We start from the raw sequence: 20,956 nt of genomic DNA on the forward strand, positions 1-20,956 counted from the left end.
GCAACTGACGATTTAAATTTCCCGCTTTTAATACGCCCGTAGCACCAATAATACTCCCAAATACAGCCGTAGCATGAGTAATGCTTGCATTAGATTTTGACAGGTGGTTAAATAAGGGGTAATTTTTTTAAGGGAATTGTTTAGAGCACAGGAAGTGTCGTCTGCAAGAAAATGTGCTATAGTTGTGATTTATAAGAAACTTGCGCAACAGCCTAGTTCAGCATTAGTCAGCTCAACTTCTGCCTCATACCACTACGAACCATGGAGGTAATACATATCGAGAGGGAAATATTTTAGGTGGAACTAATTCCCCAAACAATTTCTTCCACAGTGCGATATTTATGATTTCCTATCACTGGCCATTTATTTCTTTGCGGTAGAAACATCGTTTAGCTGTAAGTTATATTAAGCCTGCCTCACTACAGCATTCTAGGGAGCACATTATACAGTACAGAGAACATTTTTTGCAGAGAGAAAGTGTGTAAAATATAATGCCGAAAGGTGATTATAGTAATTATTATTTGATTAATAAACGAAACCTCTCAAGGATAAAAAACCTTATATTCAGGATACCGAGGCAGCAAGGTGGGATACTTTCCAGAATCAGGACAATTTCATTGATTGTCTGTGGTGATATTGTTTAGCGCACTTTCACCTTTAGCAGCACTCCCAGAAAAAATCCAAGAAATCACTGATTTTAAATCAATTACTGTGTTATAAAAGGGCCTAAGCAACTCACTCATTTAAAGCAACCATGTAACAAAATATTCTTGTTTCCTTGAAGGTACATGAGGTGAGCAATAAGTCTTCTCGAGGCCCGGTTATTCTGAGAGAAGGGACTGGTGGCGGCATCAATATAGCCCGCAAGAAACACATCACGGATTCGCCGCCTGCATTGTCACTTCAGGATGTGGTCGTCCTCTTCGCCGCATATGTCATCTTTTTCATCGTGTCATCATGTTCTCATGGTTGTGTGCCTTTGAAGAGTTCTTGGGACTTTTGCAGGGAGTTCTTTGAAAGCATGAGAAATTTGACAGTGGCCTGGTGTCATTTAGGTTGGAGTCTCTGTTGAAATACTTGAAGTGTTCAGCTCTACTTGGGATTTTAAATTATTGGTAGAGGTTAAAGTATCTCTTGAAAGGCATGAAGGGGGTGAAATCAGATGAAGAGGTTTAAGTTACTGGCACATGCAAGTTTCATGTCAACTGAACACTGAAGTCGTGCGTTATTTTTTATCATTGGCACAATGCACAGGCTGTCTTTGAATCTATAGTGGGTGTTTATGTAGTTCATGGCACGGCATTGTAACGTCCTATTATTCAAGTGTAGCTCATGAGATTTTTTTTTTCGTGGCAGTGCTGCTGCTGATGCAAAAGTGACAGTGCTTATTTACGCAGATGGCTTCCGCCTTCATCGATAAATTTTAGTACTGTAAGTGAGCTGACACCCATGCCGTATTAGAATTGAAAATGTGCGTATTTGGCTTGAACAAGTCTTCTCCTTTGAACAAAGTTGCATTTCTTGCTTGGCAGAAGCAGGGCTTTGGTCACAATTACACTGACAGCAAGACGGGAGGGTTTTTATAGGACGCAACTGAATTTTACCTAAGGTAAAACGTTGAGGCTGGAAAAAATGCTTTAAAGTCTGCATTGTAAAACTGGTCCCCTGTATGATTCAACGCTGGCTTGTTTGCTTCTTAAGGATGTCTGACTTGTTCCCGCTTGAATTGATGACGTATATAATTAGTCTGCTTGTTAAATTTTAATGTGTAACATGCTTCCAGCTACCTGGTTTGCAAAATTATATAAGATTCACGCTGGCTTTTGTGAGATTTCCTGGGATGAATTATTTTAAACAACTACAAATTGTTTGGTCAAGTAACGTGCCTTAAGTCAAAGGCCTTTTCAGGACGCTCATAAAGTCTATTTTGCCTACAAATAGCTTGATGCTACACTTACGTCTGGTGTCAGGAAACTACTATCTTTAATAATCATGTTTTAATTGTGGCATACTGCCGCATGTGACCTCTCGTGTCAAACGGCTCGAGCGTTGTTTTCCTAAACTCTTGCACTGCATTGTTGTAGGTTTGTGATAATACAACCGTGTATGGCTTGTTTCTAGGCCTTTCCCTACAATTTAATAGCAAACTGCATTTTCCCAAACAGTTATACGTAAACATAGTATGGCAAGCGCAATGAGTAGTTCCGCCTTTGAATTGCCTTGGTTTATCTGATAAGACAGCATATTTGATGCTCACTGTTGTATAATGTCTGTGTCAGTGCCACGGTAGACGCACACGTCTATTTATTTGTGAAGCAGTTGACCCTAATACCGTCTTTATTAACCATGTTTTTGAGTAAAAGTGAATATGTGAAAATGCCACTTGGAGCCTAGTGTTATCGTTATGGTGTTTATTCCTTGTACGTTGGTCATTTTCTGTGCAATGTAAAATAGACAGCTATTCAAATCTAAAATGTATGAATACTAACACCCAATAAAGTTGTATAGTATGTTGAAAAGCAGGGTATGAGTCATAATAGTTTGTTTCGTGCGTATTTTAATGCAAGTATATTGTTTCTTTTACATGCAGCTGAAACCCAGAACAGGATTCTGCTGGTGAAGCCAAAGACTGTGTGCCGCTCTAGGTGCCTCAGACCAACTTTTATATAGAACTGTGCTCCGATAGACAACTGTTGGGAACTGTCAGGGACCACACTGCTGCGGTGGTTTCTGCTTTCCAATTGTTGGTATCGCTGCGGGTCATATATCAAGGCTGTGTTAAAATGGTGCTTGCGGTTTCCTGCTGATACCAATGCATCCGCCAGCCTGGCATATGACCCCTGTGTATACCGACAGGAGAGCAGAAATATTGGAAAAGTGGAGTCCCACAGACAGCTTCCCAATGTCTATAGGAACACCGTTTTATATAAACAGCTGGTCTGAAGGTGCCTGGAACGGCGCACCGGATAAATTCCATAATCATTTTACATGGATCAATGTTCCAGTAACCTAAACTACCCTTTTATTTGGAACAGTGATCCGCATATATTTATTTGGAACACCGATCCACATAATTTAGTTGCAAAAATATGTGGTGCACTGTTCCACTTAATTTTCAGAATATGTGGAACACGGTTCCAATTATATAACTGGAACTTTTTTGCAAAAAAGTTCCAGTTACTAAGTGGATCTTACGTGGAACCAGATTAAGAGTGTACATGAGACGACGACAGGCAGTGCCCCCAAGGTGCTTCGCCCCTAAAAATGTATAATTGGACGAATATCCAAGGCGCATTGCGGTTACAATACAGCACTCCCACTGCCAGGTTGGAACAGCTGGGCATTTACAGGACCGCAGACTCAATGAAATTATGCGCCTGTCTGTCACCGATTCCTCTATTCTCAAGCAATAAGGGTATTGTTACAGATGTTTAAAAAGTAAAAAAAAAATCCAATGGCCAATTTTATGCACAAAGGCGCGAATATAATGAAGCCCGACATATAAATTGACTAAAAGAGTTCATTTTCCTTGTGATATCCACCAATGCAAAACGATATTTTTTAGTCAGATCATATGCTTGACGTGCAATGATGGGTCACTCAGGTGAGCTGTGGGAAAGCATATCAACGGCTGCTTTTAAATGTAGTAAGTGCAATTAGTATGAATTGAACCTGACCAGAGTGTTAAAATAGGAATACATTCATTATGCACTGCAGATTCATGAATATATTTGGTGTATGTTCTTTAACCAGAAGCTAATTTTCTCGTAATGATTTTCTATGGCTAGAGCACTGCACGGGCCCGGGCCGGCCCGAAAGCCCGGGCCCGACCCGGCCTGCGGGCCAAGCCGGGCCGCCCGAACTCGATTATTGGCGGGCCCGGGCCGGGTCCGGGCTCAATGCCGCGGGCCCGGACCGGGCTCGGGCTTGACGCCATGGGCCCGGGCCGGGCTCGGGCTTGAATTCATAGGCACGGCCGTTAATAGGTCTGACGTGAAGTGTACAAAAGAGCATCAAAATGAATATTCTTAGTTTATTTTTCGCGCTTCTTCCTGTTAGTTGTACGCATTGTTTTAGAAACGTGTTTTGCTAGGTCTGATGGTCACTATACTGCAATTTTAATGACATTTCTTGCACAGCATCAAGATTTTATATTTTGTTGTACTATAACATATACCAAAGATACGATTAGAGGGAATGCCCAAGAGGGGAAGGACTTAATTCAGACATTCTGGAGCTGTGCACCTATGTCTATGTATGTACACGCGTGTTTTAGATGCCGCACCAATCAAAATGCGGCTGCCGTGGCCGGGAATCAAACTCGCGTGCCAGAGAAACACCACCGCTTAACAACCACTGCAGGTGAAGTAGTTCAATGCGCGTACATACATACTCGTTGGTTCAAATGCGGATCGAAAAATGTCCGCAATACCAACTTTTGGCCGAGACAACCACGTGAAGTTGCCAAGAGCCTGGTCATCAAAGGTGATGATGCCTCTCGTGCAAGAATACGAGCTATTATTACGCCGATGTGGCGTGAGCTGCAGACGGTGCAAGCTAAACTATGTGCGCTTTTAAACCCTTATTTTTTGCGTTTCAGTTCATGACGTGCTTGTACAGACTAGATGCTCCATCTGATCACCCGGAATATAATAAACAAACTTTCTTTAGCTTCAAAGACCGGGCCTGGTCACACACGCGCGGGCCCTCCATAGGCCAAAAAATAAATTACCGGGCCGGGCCGGGCCCGGGCTTGAGATGGCGGGCCCGGGCCGGGCTCGGGCCAGGCTCACTTATGAATGCCCGGGCCCGGACCGGGCTCGGGCTAGGTGTTACGGGCCCGGGTCGGGCTCGGGCTTCGCGAAGCGGGCTCGGGCCGGGCTCGGGCCTTAAAATCAGGCCCGTGCAGTGCTCTATTCTATGCCCCCTGAATGAATGAAACCTTCGAAGCAAGACACACTAAAACAAATGACATTTCGCCACCATTATTTCCGGTAGTAAGTAGCAAGTCACTACCCAATAAATTGCAATATTTTTGACACACAAAAAAATGTTGCAACCGTTCCACCCGGTGAAAATGAATGGCCAGCATGTAGTACCGCTATTCATGTTTAACGAAAGGGTGACAAAAAATGTACTTCACAAACATTGTTTTATTTCGGGATAATGACAATGAAACTGGTCCTCTGGACACTATAGTAAACGCTGGGGTTGGTTCCTCCCCAACTGCAACTACATAATTTGCCATAACTAAATTTATACCCGTTTTGTTACGCGTGGTTGGCTGGCTGGGCTCATTGTAACAGAGCAGCTCAGAGTAGTCGCTGGCAAACGACAGGAACATGATGAGGTCAGCATTTCTAGCATGGTGCGCGGATCCTTAATTAATTCCTGGACAATTTTCCACGTGTATATGTTGCATAAGTGGGTTGAAGCCATGGTCGGAGTTTTCGCGTCACGGGCGAACAACACAAAAATCTCTGGGTACGAGAGGTAGACGGCTTCGCAGTGAAAGTTTATTTTCATTGTGCGCAAGGATGATACAATGTCGGCAACTGTGTCCCGACGAGTCAAATCCAGTCGCCCACGATGTGTAACATACACTTGGGGGCGACTGGATTTGACTCGTGCAACATTGCATAAGTTTCCGGCTATACAACTTCGCTGCAATAAATCCCTCGATAAAGGAATTTCGCCAAAGGGATTTTGTCTATTTCGCAAAATTCACCAGACTGGCTAACCTCTGCTCCCAAAGAAGGGAATATGACCGACCCACGATTAAGCCCGGCATGCGATTTTTCTCGCCAATTTGATCAGCCTTCATATAACACGTGATGCCAAGCGTCATGCTCTCGTTGTGTTATCACAGCATATTTCTCGTGTCGGATCGTATCCTGGGCCTCACAGCTGATGGCAGTCACTTGTCATTCGGGTGCGTTGTCTGTTCACGGAAGTGTGAGTTCGAACGGTCGAGGCAACCACGTCCAACTTAATCGAACCTATCGTTCTTTGGGAGAAGGTATTATTCCACGACAAAACTGGATAAGAACCAGTCCCTGACTCTCTTGAGATGCGTGCCTTTATAATATTCGCACGTTGAAACCTTCCGATAACGTAATACTTCAAAGGCGGCAAGTATGCACGCCCGTAGGAATGAAGGAAGCGGGAAATGACATCGAGCAACGCTTCCGTAGCTCTCGTTCCTAGCTCTTTCGAGTGCCCTTCCGTTTCCTGTACAGTATTGCGGTCGAGAATTTTCAAGGGCGCCACTGCCAACGTATTTTTGTTCTGCTTGCCTTCCGTGTAGATGTACTTTTCGATACATCTTCCTAAGAGAGAGGGAGAGAGAGAGAGAACGAGAGACGGGAGGAGGAGAATGGTGGCACCGAGGAGACAGAGAGCCGTGAAAGCTACGAAAAAGCTGTAGAAGCATTCGTTCTGGCGTCTACGAGGTTCTCAGTTGCCTGCGCCGTATTGCTAACACCGGGAAACTCTCCGACCCACATTTGCTACTATAGTACAGGGCTTTATATTCCTTCCTTCCCTGCGTTGACTTTCAGCCTTGTCTACCAACTCGACGTTCACTGCTACGGCCACTCTTTCTTCTTGTTGCGGAGCTTCCCCAGCTTTCCTGCCTAGTTATATCCCACGTCGGCTGTCTTGTACTCTTGCGCAAGCGTTACCGTTGGACTTTTATATGCTGTGGCGCGCAAATTCTTGCACATCGCAACAAAGCAAAGGCACCACCGCAGCTTCAGGAGAAAGAAATTTAGCTGAATGTGAATGGCAAATATAGAACCGCGCGGTTCCTTACTGGCGGGTTAGCATTCACGGCACGACGGGAAAGTTAGCAGCGCACACCACCCTTCACAGCTGTGTAAAAGGTATGGAGGCAATAGTAATGAACGTGTCGCCTTTAATTTTAATTTTTCTCTAAATGATGAAACCATTACTTGGAAGGCTGTAAATTGCTTTTTTGTGTGTGTTCAGAGGTTTTACATAACATGCACACGCATTATACGTTCTTGTAGTGGTCATTAATATCTCTGTTTTATGAAACACCTGAGGTACAGAAAATTGTTGTGAGGTGCAGATAACCTCAGAGAAAATCAGAACGCGCGCCTGGAAAGCGAAACAGCAACGCCGGAGGAGGGTAGGCCGCTGCCGTACGTGCAGTAGGAGCCACCTTGAGGGGGGGAGGTCCCGACAGGGTTGAAAAGGAGGCTCCTGTTGCTGGCGAGCAATCGGAGCGAGCATCGGTGGACGCTGTCCAAGAGGCTGCGCAGGTGATGACGGGTGAGGCCGCTAAGTTCAACAAAAAGCTCTACAGCACATCAACGAAAGGTCCAACGAGGTTTCCGTCTTCACATTCTTAGAAAGTTCTAAGGATACCCTGTAATTTTTTAATCCACTTGTGCGTTATCCTTCTCTCATTTTTTAAATACACAGAACGATTACGAGCATGGCATTCATTTTCACTGCGCAATCCACGCGCGAATTTGAGGAAATTTGCTCACAATAGGAAATTCGCACGCACACACACACACACACACACACACGCGCGCGCGCGCGTGTGCACGCACACAAGTTCTGAGAACAGCAGCGCGTAGAATGAAATGCCTTTTTCCCTCCCATACGCGCAGGTATTCCGAAAGGGGTTGACTCCCACAAAAACTGGAGAGCATATATTTGAAAGGACAACAGAAAACGCAGAAAGAACAAAAACAAAAAAAAAATAGAAGCCAAAAAAGAAATCAGTTCAAAATTTTAAAAAATTAGGAACCTTAGAATGCTGTTGGCGTACCTTATATGCCGTTCCAATTTTCTCTGCCGTTCCGATAGGCCGTTCCGATATACCTTATATGCCATTCCGATAAAAAAAAACAAGACGGTTTTTTTTTTTTTTATCATGGACATTGCAGAATAGCTGGTATTGGGCTCAGTCAGCCATCGAAGATGGTTAAAGGAGCACTGACACCAATTTTCGGCGTTAATATTATTGCACAGTTCGCTTCATTCACTCAACAGAATACCCTGGCTGAAATATGAGGGGCCTGCGACGCGAAGAACATAGTTCAATTGGATCGCATTTATCGCGCCGACGGAGGAGCGTGCGGAGCGGCACTCAGCAAATGGACATCAGCGTGACATCACTCCAGGAAAGGAAAAAGAAGTGACGCGACAGCGCTCGTCAAAAACTCGTGATGTCACTTCACGCGCGCGGCCCCACGAGCGGCGAGCGGGAACAACACCCTCTCAAGCGGGCGCCGGTGACGGCCGCATAAAGCGGTGAGGTCAAACCGGGAGGCTGTCATATGCGCCGTTCGGGATGAAAGCGCGGGAATTTGAAACAAACGATTTTCAGGCTGTTCAATGTAATTAACTATCGCGCGCTGAAGTATTTGAAGTGCTGTTTCAGGTTCACGAGACCATTAAGCATCGATAGAAGCAATAAAAGTGTAACATAAAATTTTCGTGTCAGTGCTCCTTTAAGGTTGGTGCACAGCTTACAACAGAGAAAATTATGGGCATTTCGCATTCGGTTATAGGCAGGGTTGTTGGCATCGTACATCCCCCCGCCTACCACAGCTCAGAAATAGCGGGTGGGGGGGGGGGGGGGGGGGAGTAGAAGGAAGGCGTCGCTTCTTCCGCCCCCTCCCCTCGGCAGTGGGGCGCCCAAGAAAATAATAAGCTTGCAAATAACTAATTACCGAACATGGGCCTTTCAACTTCGTATTTGCTAGCTTAAGCCCACATTTGTTTAGGCTATTGGATGCAAGCAATAAATCAAGCAAGACTACTTTATAAAAACACTGAGTTTGTCCAGTGACTAGAGATATGCGCCTCATAAATTCGCAGTCATAAAAATTACCGTTCTAGCTCATATTACGCACCTGGCACGTGACGCGCAATATGAGCTAAAACGCCAATATTCAGGAAGTACTATGTAACCGCACATCTGTTATCCTCATTTATAAAAAAAATACGTAGCATTCTTTGCGAGTACCCCCACAGCCAGGACGGTGTAACGTCCTGCATTTCCCCCAAAATGCAGATTTCCCGGAATTTTCACCTTTAGTTGTTATAACAGCGTAAATAGAGATCGAACAGAAAACCAAAATATTTGGCAATAAAGAACTCACACTCTAAAAAAATGTCATAGGAATGCTGCGCAATAGGAGACATTTTTGTGAATTTCTGCACATTATTTTTTTCCAGCCAATGTTTCTGTTTCACAGAACTTTCAAAACAGGGCCCAAGTGTGCTGGAATGCGCGAAAAAATCAATTTTCTGACAAGGACACTCCCTTATTTCCCGCTCTCTCCATGGACGCCCCAGAAGCCTGCGGGCGGTTTTGGCGGCCACACGCACCAGATGCGGCAACAAAATTGTCTTCCTTTCTGAGCTGCAGATGGTAACTGAACTTGGTGAAAATGTTCATTATTACCCAAGGAACCCAATACAAGAGAGACGTACGCGCGTGTTTTATGCGAGAAGTTGCGCTCTTCCTTCCGTTTCTCCCAAGTACCTTCTTCTTGCGGGTGCTAATATACGGTGATGTGTTGATATCGGTGTTTTGTTGATATCGCCGGTAACAAAACATCCCGTGTCGCTGAAATCCTCGTAATTTCTTCCATCTTTCTTCTCAAAAGCATTAAATTAGCGACATATAATTCCCCCACTTTCCCGCACATTAAAACTTGTTTTTTTTTTTTTTTTTTTCCCGCGATGAAGCTCTGATGTCACATATTCCAAAAGAAAGCCGTTCGTCACATTTCCAAGTCGCGATTTGGCGACCGCACAGAACCGATTTTGAATAACTTCACATTCGCCCATTCGCCCTACTCTAACAAAGGACCTATACTCATGGTAGCTGTCATGCTGATACATTATTCGCACAAGTTGTGGACGTCAGCCATTGCGTTACGCGTGACCCTCATTGCTCAATTAATCTAACCAGCAAATTGCTTTGCATTAAACAATTTATTTGTGGTTCGATATTATTAATTGATAAATTTATCAATATTTCGGGTCGCTGTTACTGGTTAGGGCCTTATACGTTTCTGTTATGACCACCTTGCAAATCATGTTTATTACAAAACAGTTGTTTTAAACTATTCCTTTAGTTGGAAGAGCATTTTTTATATATGTCGAACATGCTTGCACTGGGTTTTTTATTACGCAGCACAGGCCATGTCAAGCCCAATTTTTGTGAGTTTTTGTCTGTGCCCCTGGCTAGTGCCAGTGTCAGTGCCAGTGGCGAGTAAGCTGTCGTTTGGTTTATACAATTTCTGACATCGCCTCTCTAGCGAATTCCGAATGAATATTTGACGATTTGAGGCCTTTTTTTTTTTCTTAATGAGCCAGATCCACCTAACGCGAATTGGAGAAATAAGCGGAAGTTTGTTGCCGGACCTAAATGCAACGCCGTGAAAGCTATCATATAATATATTTTACATGTCAGCTAGGGAACTTTATGGCCACAATTAATAAAAATTATGCCGCAAATTTCAGCAATCTTGGAGGGATAAGTTTGGATTTGGCTCGTATTGAATTGAAACACCCAAGTTGATGCGGCATTTTTATGAAAACTTTATTTAAATTGACTTTCAAGCATGGTGCGATTGAGTTTTGATGGAAAAGGCATTAAAATTATGCATCAGGGCTTCAAGAACCGTAGAACTATACACGGAGGGCAGGTGAGTCCTCTTGGCACCATTAGCAGCTCTTTTCGAATTCTTCCCCAGGATCATTTCCTTGGGCACGCCTGAAGGCACTCACGAAGTAAGCAAGCTTTTCATTGCTGTTTTGTCATGAATTTCCAAAGCGCTCCACAAGAAGGCTGCTCATATCTTCTTCTTATTTACCTTAATGAAGTGGTTTGTACTCTTCGGGGGGCGGGAGGGGGGGGGGGAGATTTGCCAACACTTGTAAGCGGTGGCTATTTAGTTAAGTACTAAAGTGGTAATTATGGGAGTTAAAAAATAAATATAACCAGAGCTATTTCGTAGGGACGGGTGAGACGAAATGAAATCATTGTTTCACATCTCTCAGTTTCATTTCGTTCCCTTCTTCTTCCGTTCACGATCTTTCGCCTATCTCGTAATTGCCGTCTGAATTCATAATACGCAGTGTCTAGAGTGCCGTCCGACGGCACTCCAGCTGATCGTTGCAGGCATGGCTAGAGTGCCGACCGACGACATTCGAGTATATAACACTAGGCTAGCACCGCCCATAGAGTCTGTCGTTGTAGTGTAGATGATCCGCCTTAGCTTATTGATCCCAGATGCGGTGGTTCGAGACCAGCTGTCGCCTAGTTTTTTTTTTATTATTTATTTCAAGTGTAATTTTTGTGCATTAGGTTAGTTTTGGTGTTTTAAATGCTTTATTTGTGTGCGTTAGGTTAGCTTATGTTATGTTTAGGTTAGGTTGCCTAGGTTTACGTTATCTAGAGCGATGTACTGCCAGACACGGCAATTTTGTCATAAAACGTCGGTGGGCGTCGATATAGTGGAGTGCTTATAAAACCGTCGGACGGCACTCTAGACACGGCCTTCATAATAAGCCATCTCCGAAAAGCCCCCCCCCCCCCAAAAAAAAAAATAAATAAAAAAAGAAGAAAAACTTCCGAGAACCCCACGAAACAGTCAGAACAGTCAAGCGAAAAGCAAACTCCCATTGGCAATTTTGGTCCGCGAAACAGCAGGATCTGGCTCATTTTCGATACGAACTTTAATCTTCGTACACGTTTTCAGGCGTTATCTCAACTATTTTATTGCCACCCCTTTTTTAGTGGAAGGTTGCCAAGCTTTTCTTGCCACTGCAGTTGTTTCCGATTTAGTTTCAGTTTCTGTATCTGGCTTGTCTCCAAAAAAAAAAACGCCTCATTTGCCTGAAAAACCAATTTTAAGTGGTACCGAGCATTGGAGGCGGCGTTCGCAGTTCCGCGGCAGAAAAGAACTAATCTTACAAGCTTATCAATCACCCACTTACGAACAATACAGGGGTCATAAAAAAAGAGTACCAATGCTCGCGGGCACTGGTTGATGGTCGACGCCTGCGCAGTTGCATGGATCGTGCCTATAAAAGCGGGCACAATCGGGCCACGGCAGTGATTCCTGCCGTTGGATTCGCATTGTTTGCCACCTTGTGCTACGCTCCTTGCCGCTACCCGTGCTTACTACCCTGCTTCGTTCTTTGAAATTCGCGATGCGGGAGATCGTGTACATCCAGACTGGCCAGTGCGGAAACCAAATCGGCGCAAAGGTAAGACTACTCCATTTTGCAGCCATTTTTGGCGCTCTTGTAGGCTCCGTCGGGGAGGTGTACTGCTAACCCTATAACTAAAAGCAAACGCGGGCTTGTGACCACGTCCTTTTTGCGAGCGTGAGCAGTCATTGCTAGCACTTTAATGTTGAGTGCGTGTAGTCTCTTCACGGTACCCTACAAGTTGCGAAAGGGAGGCCCCGAGCCACGCCAATTAACAACGCCTGTGCTATGGCCTGGTTCCGACCATTGCCATAAACGCAGGTTCATGTGTGGGCGTTGTAATTTCCGCAATTACTTCCCTTCCCCATTATTTCATGTACAGTCGAAAGATTTGTCGGTAAACACGGGAGCGCGTGCTCTCGCAGTTCCTGCGCTTGGCGGGCGCACTCCCTGAAAGCGCTTCATCGCGCGGCTGCCTGCTGCGTTAGTTGAGTCACCGAGGATAGCATGTTTCATCACCCCATCGGGCAGCGAAAAGCAAACTTTTCAACGTGTTCGCTGGCGTTCGCGCTTGATAAAAAGCCCCTTATCGGCACTTGTATTATCTGAAATCGTGTCCTGATATCTAACGTAGCTACAGCAGCAGACAACAGCGCAATCGACCGTTGACAGCGAGTGGATCCGCCAAATGTACGAACTACAGAAGTTGGCGGTCCAATCCCTAGACCACTCTGTATGTACTGTGCGACACGCGCTCCCGTGTTTACTGTCGTGAAGCTTTAGACTGTACACCCCCTTTTCGCCATCTTTCTGTTTCTTTGCATGCGCAACGAAACAATCTCAAGCCTATATGCATCGCCCCGGCGGCTTACTCGGCCACTTCTTTCGGCTTCTGGGCGCCGCCGCACTTACTTGCACCCTCAGTGCGCACCGACGCTTCTGTGCGTCTCTTTTCGTCTGTTCCGTGAGCGGGGCGGCAAGGCACGATAGTCTTTCGACGACATTTGTAGCACAGCACGCCGATGCACGGCCAGTTTTATTCTTTTTTTTTATGCCAGCTGCTGCGGTGTTACCCTGCTTGTATTTGGACACCATAAACTTTTACGCTATTTCAAATTGCATATCTGCGTAATTCGTTTCTGCTCTGCTACCGCCGCAGCGTTCTCTAGAGCCCCCTCCCCCAAATCTGCTGCCAGTCTGTAACGTGGAATTTCGATTGCAAGGCCTTGAATTCAAATACGGGCCCTGTATGTCTAAGGCTCGTAATAAGGCTTCGGTTCTACAAGGCCAACGCACGTAGATGTGTGCGGAGGTGCTTCCTTGACCGAAATGCAGTCTTGCTGTCTATTCTTCTGACGTTGCGCCAGCCTGGCGTCTTCCTCACGTGGCTGCAACTTTGTCACTACGCATCGGTACACATGCCAGCTTCTCGCTGAAAATTCTCCGCCGTTATAACATTGCAAAATAAAATCCACGGGGAATTGCTATCCGACGATAGGGGCAGCAAACTTTACTAATAACCCCCGGACGAGCTTGATCGGTATCTTTCAAGTCTACCAGTCCATTCCACTTCGGCTACTTATATTTACATCGTTATTCACGACTCCCGGAGACGTATAATGGTATGCGCACTCCATCAGTTCCTTCCACTTGACTCTACACATTTAGACGACGCGGGTTCGATTCCCGGGCGCGGCGGCCGCTTTTCTGATGTACGAGATTTCGGCGCACGTTAAAGATCCCCGGGTGATCAAAATTAATCCGTAGCCCTCCACCACGGCGCGCCTCATCGCCTGCGGTGCGTCGGCGCGCTAATCCCTACAATCAAATTACCCCCCCCCCCCCAATACTCCGAGTCCGATTAATTTCCGCTGTATTCCTTGTCCACGAACGTAGTCGTATCCTTAAACGGCACAACGTCCGTATTTCTAGAACCAACCTCGTTCCTGGTGACGGGTGGGGTTTCATTACTCAGCTGCACATGCAGTCAAAAGCTATGCTGAGGTAAACGCGGTGCGGCACGCGCTCCAGCACGTGCACATCGCTCTGGTGAGAGGGTGCACTCTCCCAGTTCGTACGTCTAGCGGACACCATCTCTGACGAGTGCCGGTTCGTGCAATTATCTGCGGGGGTAGTTACGTTCCAGCGTACGTACATTTAAGCACGTGAGCAAGATCCCTTTTTATCGCTTTTGAAGATGGTTAGTTTTTCGCTGCTTGCTAAAAAGCGCCTGATCTGCGTGCGCCTTCCCTGTCATCACTTCGACAACAGCGCTGGCGAGTGTCCGCTGAACGGGAGTTCTTGGCGGAGTCTGGCTGAACGTACTAACTGCGAGAGCGCGCCAGCCCGTTGTTCGACCGCTCTGAATGCAGTCAGCGCCACGCGCTCCCGTGTTTACTGTTAAAGCTTTTGACTTAACGTCCCCCTTAGTTTCATGCCGGCCTTGTTCCGGCGGATTTCAAACGGTATAGCCCGAACAATCCAGGTTTCCTTCGCGCGCGCGTCAACTCAATTCTTCCGGATTTGCCTTCTCTCAACCGCTGCCAACATGTTCGAGCTGGACCTGAGTGCATCCACCGAATCTCTTGCTTTGTCACTTCCTCAGTGCCGCTGCACGGTGAGGAATATACACCCGCCTTTTTTTTTTTTTTACCCCCACCCCCTCCCGTTTTCATTCCAGTGATGCCGATTTACTCGGCGCCGCTCCAGGGCTCACCACCGCCGACCGCTCTATCACAACTGATATTCACTCTCCACCACCCCTGCCTCTTTCACAAGTGGCGCAACTTGTGCAGTGTCCTCCAGTTCTGGCTCTTCTCGTTCCTGCGAATCCCTTTGTGATTAACGGCAACTTGCCCACTTGGACCTCCGACGTGGGCCAATATTACTTGCTCAGCTTAAAGGCCTTTCACAGCGACGTTTTCGACTGTTCCAGTCACTTCTAAATCCGCGAACATACACGGTTGCTGGCGTGCACGGGTTGGGAGGGGGGCGGGGGTGCGCGCGCGAAGCTACAGTCTTCATATCCTTACTGATATGTCCGTTGTGCTGGTGGAAAGTTTCAACATGGACGTCAAACTGCCCAATGCGACTTGTCCGGTGTCCTCTCGGGGGTCGAGAGGGTTTGGTTGGTGTTAGTGACATGCCTACTACGCGGAAGTAAAAAAAACAGCAAAAAGTAAAAAAAAGTAAAAAAAGTAAAAAGAAGTAAAAAAAAAAATCGCAAATTCATTTTTCTTTCGTGCACTCAGCGGAGTGCGTCCAGCTTCGCAGCTCATCCTTCCTTGGGTTGCAAGGGCGCTAATTTGTCACTGCAGCTACTTTGGTCGGTTTGCTGGAAGGGGCCTTTTCCACGACTCCTATCTGCGCTTGCGGGCGCCGCCATTGCTGTTGGGGGCTCTGTTATCGCCGATACGTACCGCTTATAACTGGAGTTGAGCCCGGCGTCCCGTCGCATCAAACACATGCTGGTTGGCATTCTGGGGGCCGCTACAGAAGCGCTAAGTCATCGGACGGTCTTAAGAAAAGATACTGATTTTTTTGTGAACAGCGCACTCAAAGAGCGACTTTCGCGCATGAAGTTAAAAAAGCGGAGCTCGGTGTGCATGCCAAGCAAGCCTCCTGGCTATCACCGCGGGCTTGCTTCGTGCTTGCAAGTATTCGGCAGCAGCGTCACCGGCAAACATGGCTGCAAAAGCCACCAATTGTTCTTTTCGTATTAACCGCTACGTGCGCTCTACGTGGCCTACAAAAGGTCCATTACCTCTAGCCTATCGGTTCGGTTCCGACTTGCCGCCTGTGCTGCGTTGCTCCGGCAATTGTCTACTTGTTGCGGGGTATGTAGAAGCTGTCGTTGCCCGCGTTTCTCTCTCCAGAGTACATCGGCCCTTAATGGCCTCTAGTTCCACGGCGGGAACGACAAAACGATTTGGGTTGTTCGGTTTCTGGTAACTTCTGCCATCTTCCTGTCCTCGCGTACATGCCACGTGGGGACAGGCTTTCAACAGCTCTCAGCTGGTGGAGCGAGCTGGTTAGTCATTGTCATCACTTCCTCGCTGTAGTTTCCTTCACTGCCCTATCACAATCCATCTGTAATCATTTGACGGCTCCTAGTGAATGTTGCGTGTGTGCCCTTCCTGTTCTCGATTTCATTGCGCTTCACCTCGGTGCCCTCGTTGTCTTGTTGCTCACATTGCGCCTTTATGCTTCACGTGTCCATGGTTGTACAAGATTCTCCCATTTTACTTCTGCTTATATGCAGTTCTGGGAGGTGATTTCGGACGAGCATGGAATCGACCCCACTGGTAGCTACCACGGCGACTCTGACACGCAGCTCGAGCGCATAAACGTCTACTACAATGAGGCCTCTGGTAAGGCTTTTTTTTTTCATTGTTCCTTTCTGTGCCCCGATTAGAGTTCAGCTTCGCGTGCTCCGTATCCCGATTCGTCTGGCTGCATATTCCCGAATTCCCAAGCGGTTTCGGCGTCCCTCGCAGCCCGTCCCATTTTTTCCCCCCCGTGCTGCACTTGTTGCAGCCGTGCTTCCGTGCCCAGCGTCGCCCACTACAGCTCATCTCTGGCTGTTTCGAGGTTCCACAGTTTTCGTGGTCTTGCCGTGCTTTCGTTGCCTTGTTGCAGGAAACAAGTACGTCCCGCGTTCCATCCTGGTGGACTTGGAGCCCGGCACCATGGACTCCGTGCGGTCGGGACCTTTCGGCATGCTTTTCAGGCCCGATAACTTCGTCTTTGGTGCGTGCGCCCTTCATTCCCCTTCCAGCACGCCAAATGGGCAGTCGGATTGTGCCTGTCTGCTTATTTGCTCTTATGTTCATGTTTCCCGACTAATCTTCAGTTGGGAGTACGCGCTGGTCCTGTGGTTCTGTTTGTGTCCCGTTTTCAGTGTTTCGCATTTTTAAGGTTTGACATATACTGCTTAGTTGGCTTGCATGTCTAATTACACGCGCGCCTAATTCGCGTTCTCGTTTATCGCGACCGCGGGACGTACGCTAGAGACGTTTAAAACATGTCCCCCATCAGGATCGTGCTCATTGGTACATACTTATACCTTGCAGGTCAGAGTGGTGCCGGCAACAACTGGGCCAAGGGCCACTACACCGAGGGCGCCGAGCTGGTGGACTCCGTGCTCGACGTGGTTCGCAAGGAGGCCGAAGGGTGCGACTGCCTGCAGGGCTTCCAACTGACCCACTCCCTCGGAGGAGGAACCGGATCGGGCATGGGAACCTTGCTCATTTCTAAGATTCGCGAGGAGTACCCCGACCGCATCATGAACACCTTCAGCGTTTTACCCTCGCCCAAGGTCTCCGACACGGTGGTGGAGCCCTACAACGCCACCCTGTCCCTGCACCAGCTCATCGAAAACACGGATGAGACGTTCTGCATCGACAACGAGGCCCTGTACGACATTTGCTTCCGTACACTCAAGTTGACCACCCCAACCTACGGCGACCTCAACCACCTCGTCTCTGCCACCATGTCGGGCGTCACCACCTGCCTCCGGTACGTCCGCTTATAGCCATTCCTGGTAACGCTTCTCCCTTGCGCTACGCATGCAGCTACGCAGTTAGCACGTCGGCATCATTTGTACGTTTGCCACGTAGTTTTGTTGTTCCGTGCCCACGCTCTGCTGCCTCTCTGGGCGCATTCGCGAAACACAGGGCCTCCTTTTGCGTTTAGCCTTCCCCTTATACTCCTACCGCGCTTTTTAGTACACATACAATCGTTTCCAATAGCAATTCTTGCACCTCATTTGCTGCCAAGATGCACTGCCGTTATAGGGATCCCACAGTATCTACTAGTTTGCTTTAGTGTCATTGAACTTTCGCTAATCGGTGCATTTCCTGTATAACCGCTCCATCATTTCCCGTGCAAGTCGCCGTTTTCGGCCACGGGAATATGTCGCTTTTTTTAAATGCAGAGCATTTCAGTAACTCACGATGTCACCCGCGTTGACGTCCGTAGTCGTAGTCCGCATCGCTCCCCCTACACTGTATAAAAAAATACTTACCGGCGCCAGGTTTCGATCACACGACTCTGCGGGCGGAACGCAAGGTACATGGTCTCTACCCACTGCAACCTTCCAATCTGTGTCGGCTTTGTGGCGCTCAAAGCGCCACAAAGCCGACACAGATTGGAAGGTTACGAACGCGCCTTATATCATTGGCTCGTTCAACCGTCGGCCACAGGTATGCCCTCTCCCCCGCGTCCTCCTCGCCTTCTCTCCGCTCGCAACGCCCTCTCTCGCCGCGTTCGGTTCGGGCGCACAACAGGTGGGGACGTGCGCAACACCCTCTCTTGCCGCGTTGGGTTCGCGCGCCAGAACAGGTGGGGGCGCTCGCATCGCGCTCTCTCGCCGCGGTCGGTTCGCGCTTAAACCACATGTCGTTCGCGCGCGCTCCGGTCGCTAACATCTGTGGCGTGATCGTGACGTCAACATCACGCGTTCGCGTGGTGGCGCGATTTCGGCGCTATAACACTCTCTCGCGAGGGGCATTGGATTTGGATTGGATTGGATTAAAGTGGAGTGTGTTTGATTGTGTTGCGTCATAGCCGCTCCACGTTGCGTCATAGCCGCGGCAGGGGGTGCACGGCACGTTTCACCATCGACTTCATCGACAATGTCTACGCTGGAAGACAACAATTACAACAACCAATACGTCATCCATACGACTTGCAGGCGCGCCCCCCGCGGAAATGCTCTGCATTTGATCGTGCCCCTCGCCAGGGGGATGTTTTCTTGCTTTTTGCTTAGAACAAAGGAAACGCACTGCAGTGCGTTTAATTGATGCCGTATTTTTAATATTCTCATTCCACTTTCTCGGTGCACCCTTGCCTGTCCACCCCCTTCCCCCCCCCTCCCCCCCCGTTTTGACTGGTTCCCTTTCTCGTGGCCGCAGGTTTCCTGGGCAGCTGAACGCCGACTTGCGCAAGCTGGCCGTCAACATGGTCCCTTTCCCCCGCCTGCACTTCTTTGTGCCGGGCTTCGTGCCGCTAACCGCGAGGGGCTCTCAGCAGTACCGGGCCATGTCGGTTGCCGAACTGACCCAGCAGATGTTCGACGCAAAGAACATGATGGCGGCGTGCGATCCTCGGCACGGCCGTTACATGACGGTGGCGGCCATCTTCCGCGGCCGCATGTCCATGCGAGAAGTGGACGAGCAGATGCTCAACGTCCAAAACAAGAACTCCGCCTACTTCGTCGACTGGATCCCCAACAACGTCAAGACGGCTGTGTGCGACATACCGCCCAAGGGGCTCAAGATGTCCGCCACCTTCATCGGCAACACCACCGCCATCCAGGAGCTCTTCAAGCGCATCTCGGAGCACTTCACTGGTATGCTGTGGCTTACTTGCACCGGCCTTTTCTCCTCGGTGGTCACGCGGTGTTCAAAACAAGGCAGTGTGTGCCTCGGCAGTTCGGCACGCAACTTTGTTTCCAGGCGACATAGTTACAAACGTTTTGGAGCTGTACTATCGCGACTTTTGGCTTAAGCTTTCCCCACGTTCGTATAAAGGAAGGAATACGTTTTTTCGTCCATCTGGATTGGGTATTGGGGGTGGAGGCCCACAGGGCCTCCGCGACCGCCAGGGCCCGGGAGGTAGTCGGGACTTGGCCTGACTCCCCCAGGTCAAGCAACATCTGCTCCCAGAGGTGAGGGGAGGGAACAGGGGGGGAGGGGGGGGGTACGGGTCTGCAGGGCATTCACATTGGGAATGGTAGTTAGTGTCGAGTGCCCCGCACGCTGGACAGGTAGGGTCAGTAAAGAGGTGTGGATGACTGTGTAGTCTTTGTTGGTCCATGAAGGTGTAGATTCGGCAATCCGTCAGCGCCACTTTTCGAAACGCTCCAAGTGCACCTCGCGCGCTCGGGAACCCATGTTCACATGCACCCTTCTGCTCAGCCAGTTTTAGCCTATTTGCATACACTTGTGGCGACCACGTTGCGCAGTTTGTTTCCCCACAGGAGATACTCCAATGTAGTTCCAAAATGTAAATCTGTGCGGCTACAGTAACTCTCGCACACTCTCTCTCATGCACATACGCACATACACTCGTGGTGGAAGTGAGTGCTTCTGTGTACCCCGCGTTCTCCGGTACTTTCTTCTTCTAACCATGCTGGCTCTGTTTTCTGTGTAGCCATGTTCAGGCGCAAGGCTTTCCTGCACTGGTACACCGGCGAGGGAATGGACGAGATGGAGTTCACGGAAGCCGAATCGAACATGAACGATCTGATCTCGGAGTACCAGCAGTACCAGGAGGCAACGGCCGATGAGGAGGGAGAATTTGAGGACAACGAGAATGACGCCAGTGTCTGAACACGCAACGTTGTACTTGTTCCTGAGTTTTGTCAATAAATTTCGTTTCAGCAGTTCACATCGTCGCCAAGTGCTTGGCTACTACTGTAGCCCCTTCACGTCAACTCCAGACTGGAACTTTAGGCATGCAAAATCAGTTTTAGGTACTTCTAATAGGCACTGAAGCTGCATTTAGGCGCATATATATAGCGGTCAAATACTCCAGTTTCGGCATATATAGTGCTGAAATTCACAGCTACAGCCAGTATTTGAGCAAAATTTTTGACTTGCCTTTAAAAACCAAAGCGTGCAAATCTTGTGCTGTAGGACAGTAATTTTATTTTCCTCGTGAATATATATATACCACGCAATTGTCGCCATTCAACAAATTTGCGTGAACTTGAGGGTCAGTAGTCATTATAACCTTAACAGTG

The 20,956-nt window shown here is 48.0% G+C and overlaps 2 protein-coding genes across 2 annotated transcripts in view; one reads left to right on the forward strand and one right to left on the reverse strand.

The window, feature by feature from the left end:
- Nucleotides 1-20,956, reverse strand: part of LOC144155525 (sodium-dependent noradrenaline transporter-like) — a 204,091-nt gene that overhangs the window by 155,629 nt on the left and 27,506 nt on the right. The window lies entirely within an intron of this gene.
- Nucleotides 12,100-20,601, forward strand: LOC144155524 (tubulin beta-2 chain-like). The gene is made up of 6 exons (XM_077687026.1): nucleotides 12,100-12,267; nucleotides 16,472-16,580; nucleotides 16,849-16,959; nucleotides 17,283-17,727; nucleotides 19,125-19,561; nucleotides 20,365-20,601. Exons 1-6 carry the CDS (start codon nucleotides 12,211-12,213, stop codon nucleotides 20,541-20,543), a joined length of 1,338 nt encoding a protein of 445 aa, XP_077543152.1. The 5' UTR covers nucleotides 12,100-12,210; the 3' UTR covers nucleotides 20,544-20,601.

Source organism: Haemaphysalis longicornis, unplaced genomic scaffold (assembly GCF_048455015.1).
Source record: "Haemaphysalis longicornis isolate Haplotype H1 unplaced genomic scaffold, Haemaphysalis longicornis Haplotype H1 scaffold_1, whole genome shotgun sequence".
Classification (NCBI taxonomy): domain Eukaryota; kingdom Metazoa; phylum Arthropoda; class Arachnida; order Ixodida; family Ixodidae; genus Haemaphysalis; species Haemaphysalis longicornis.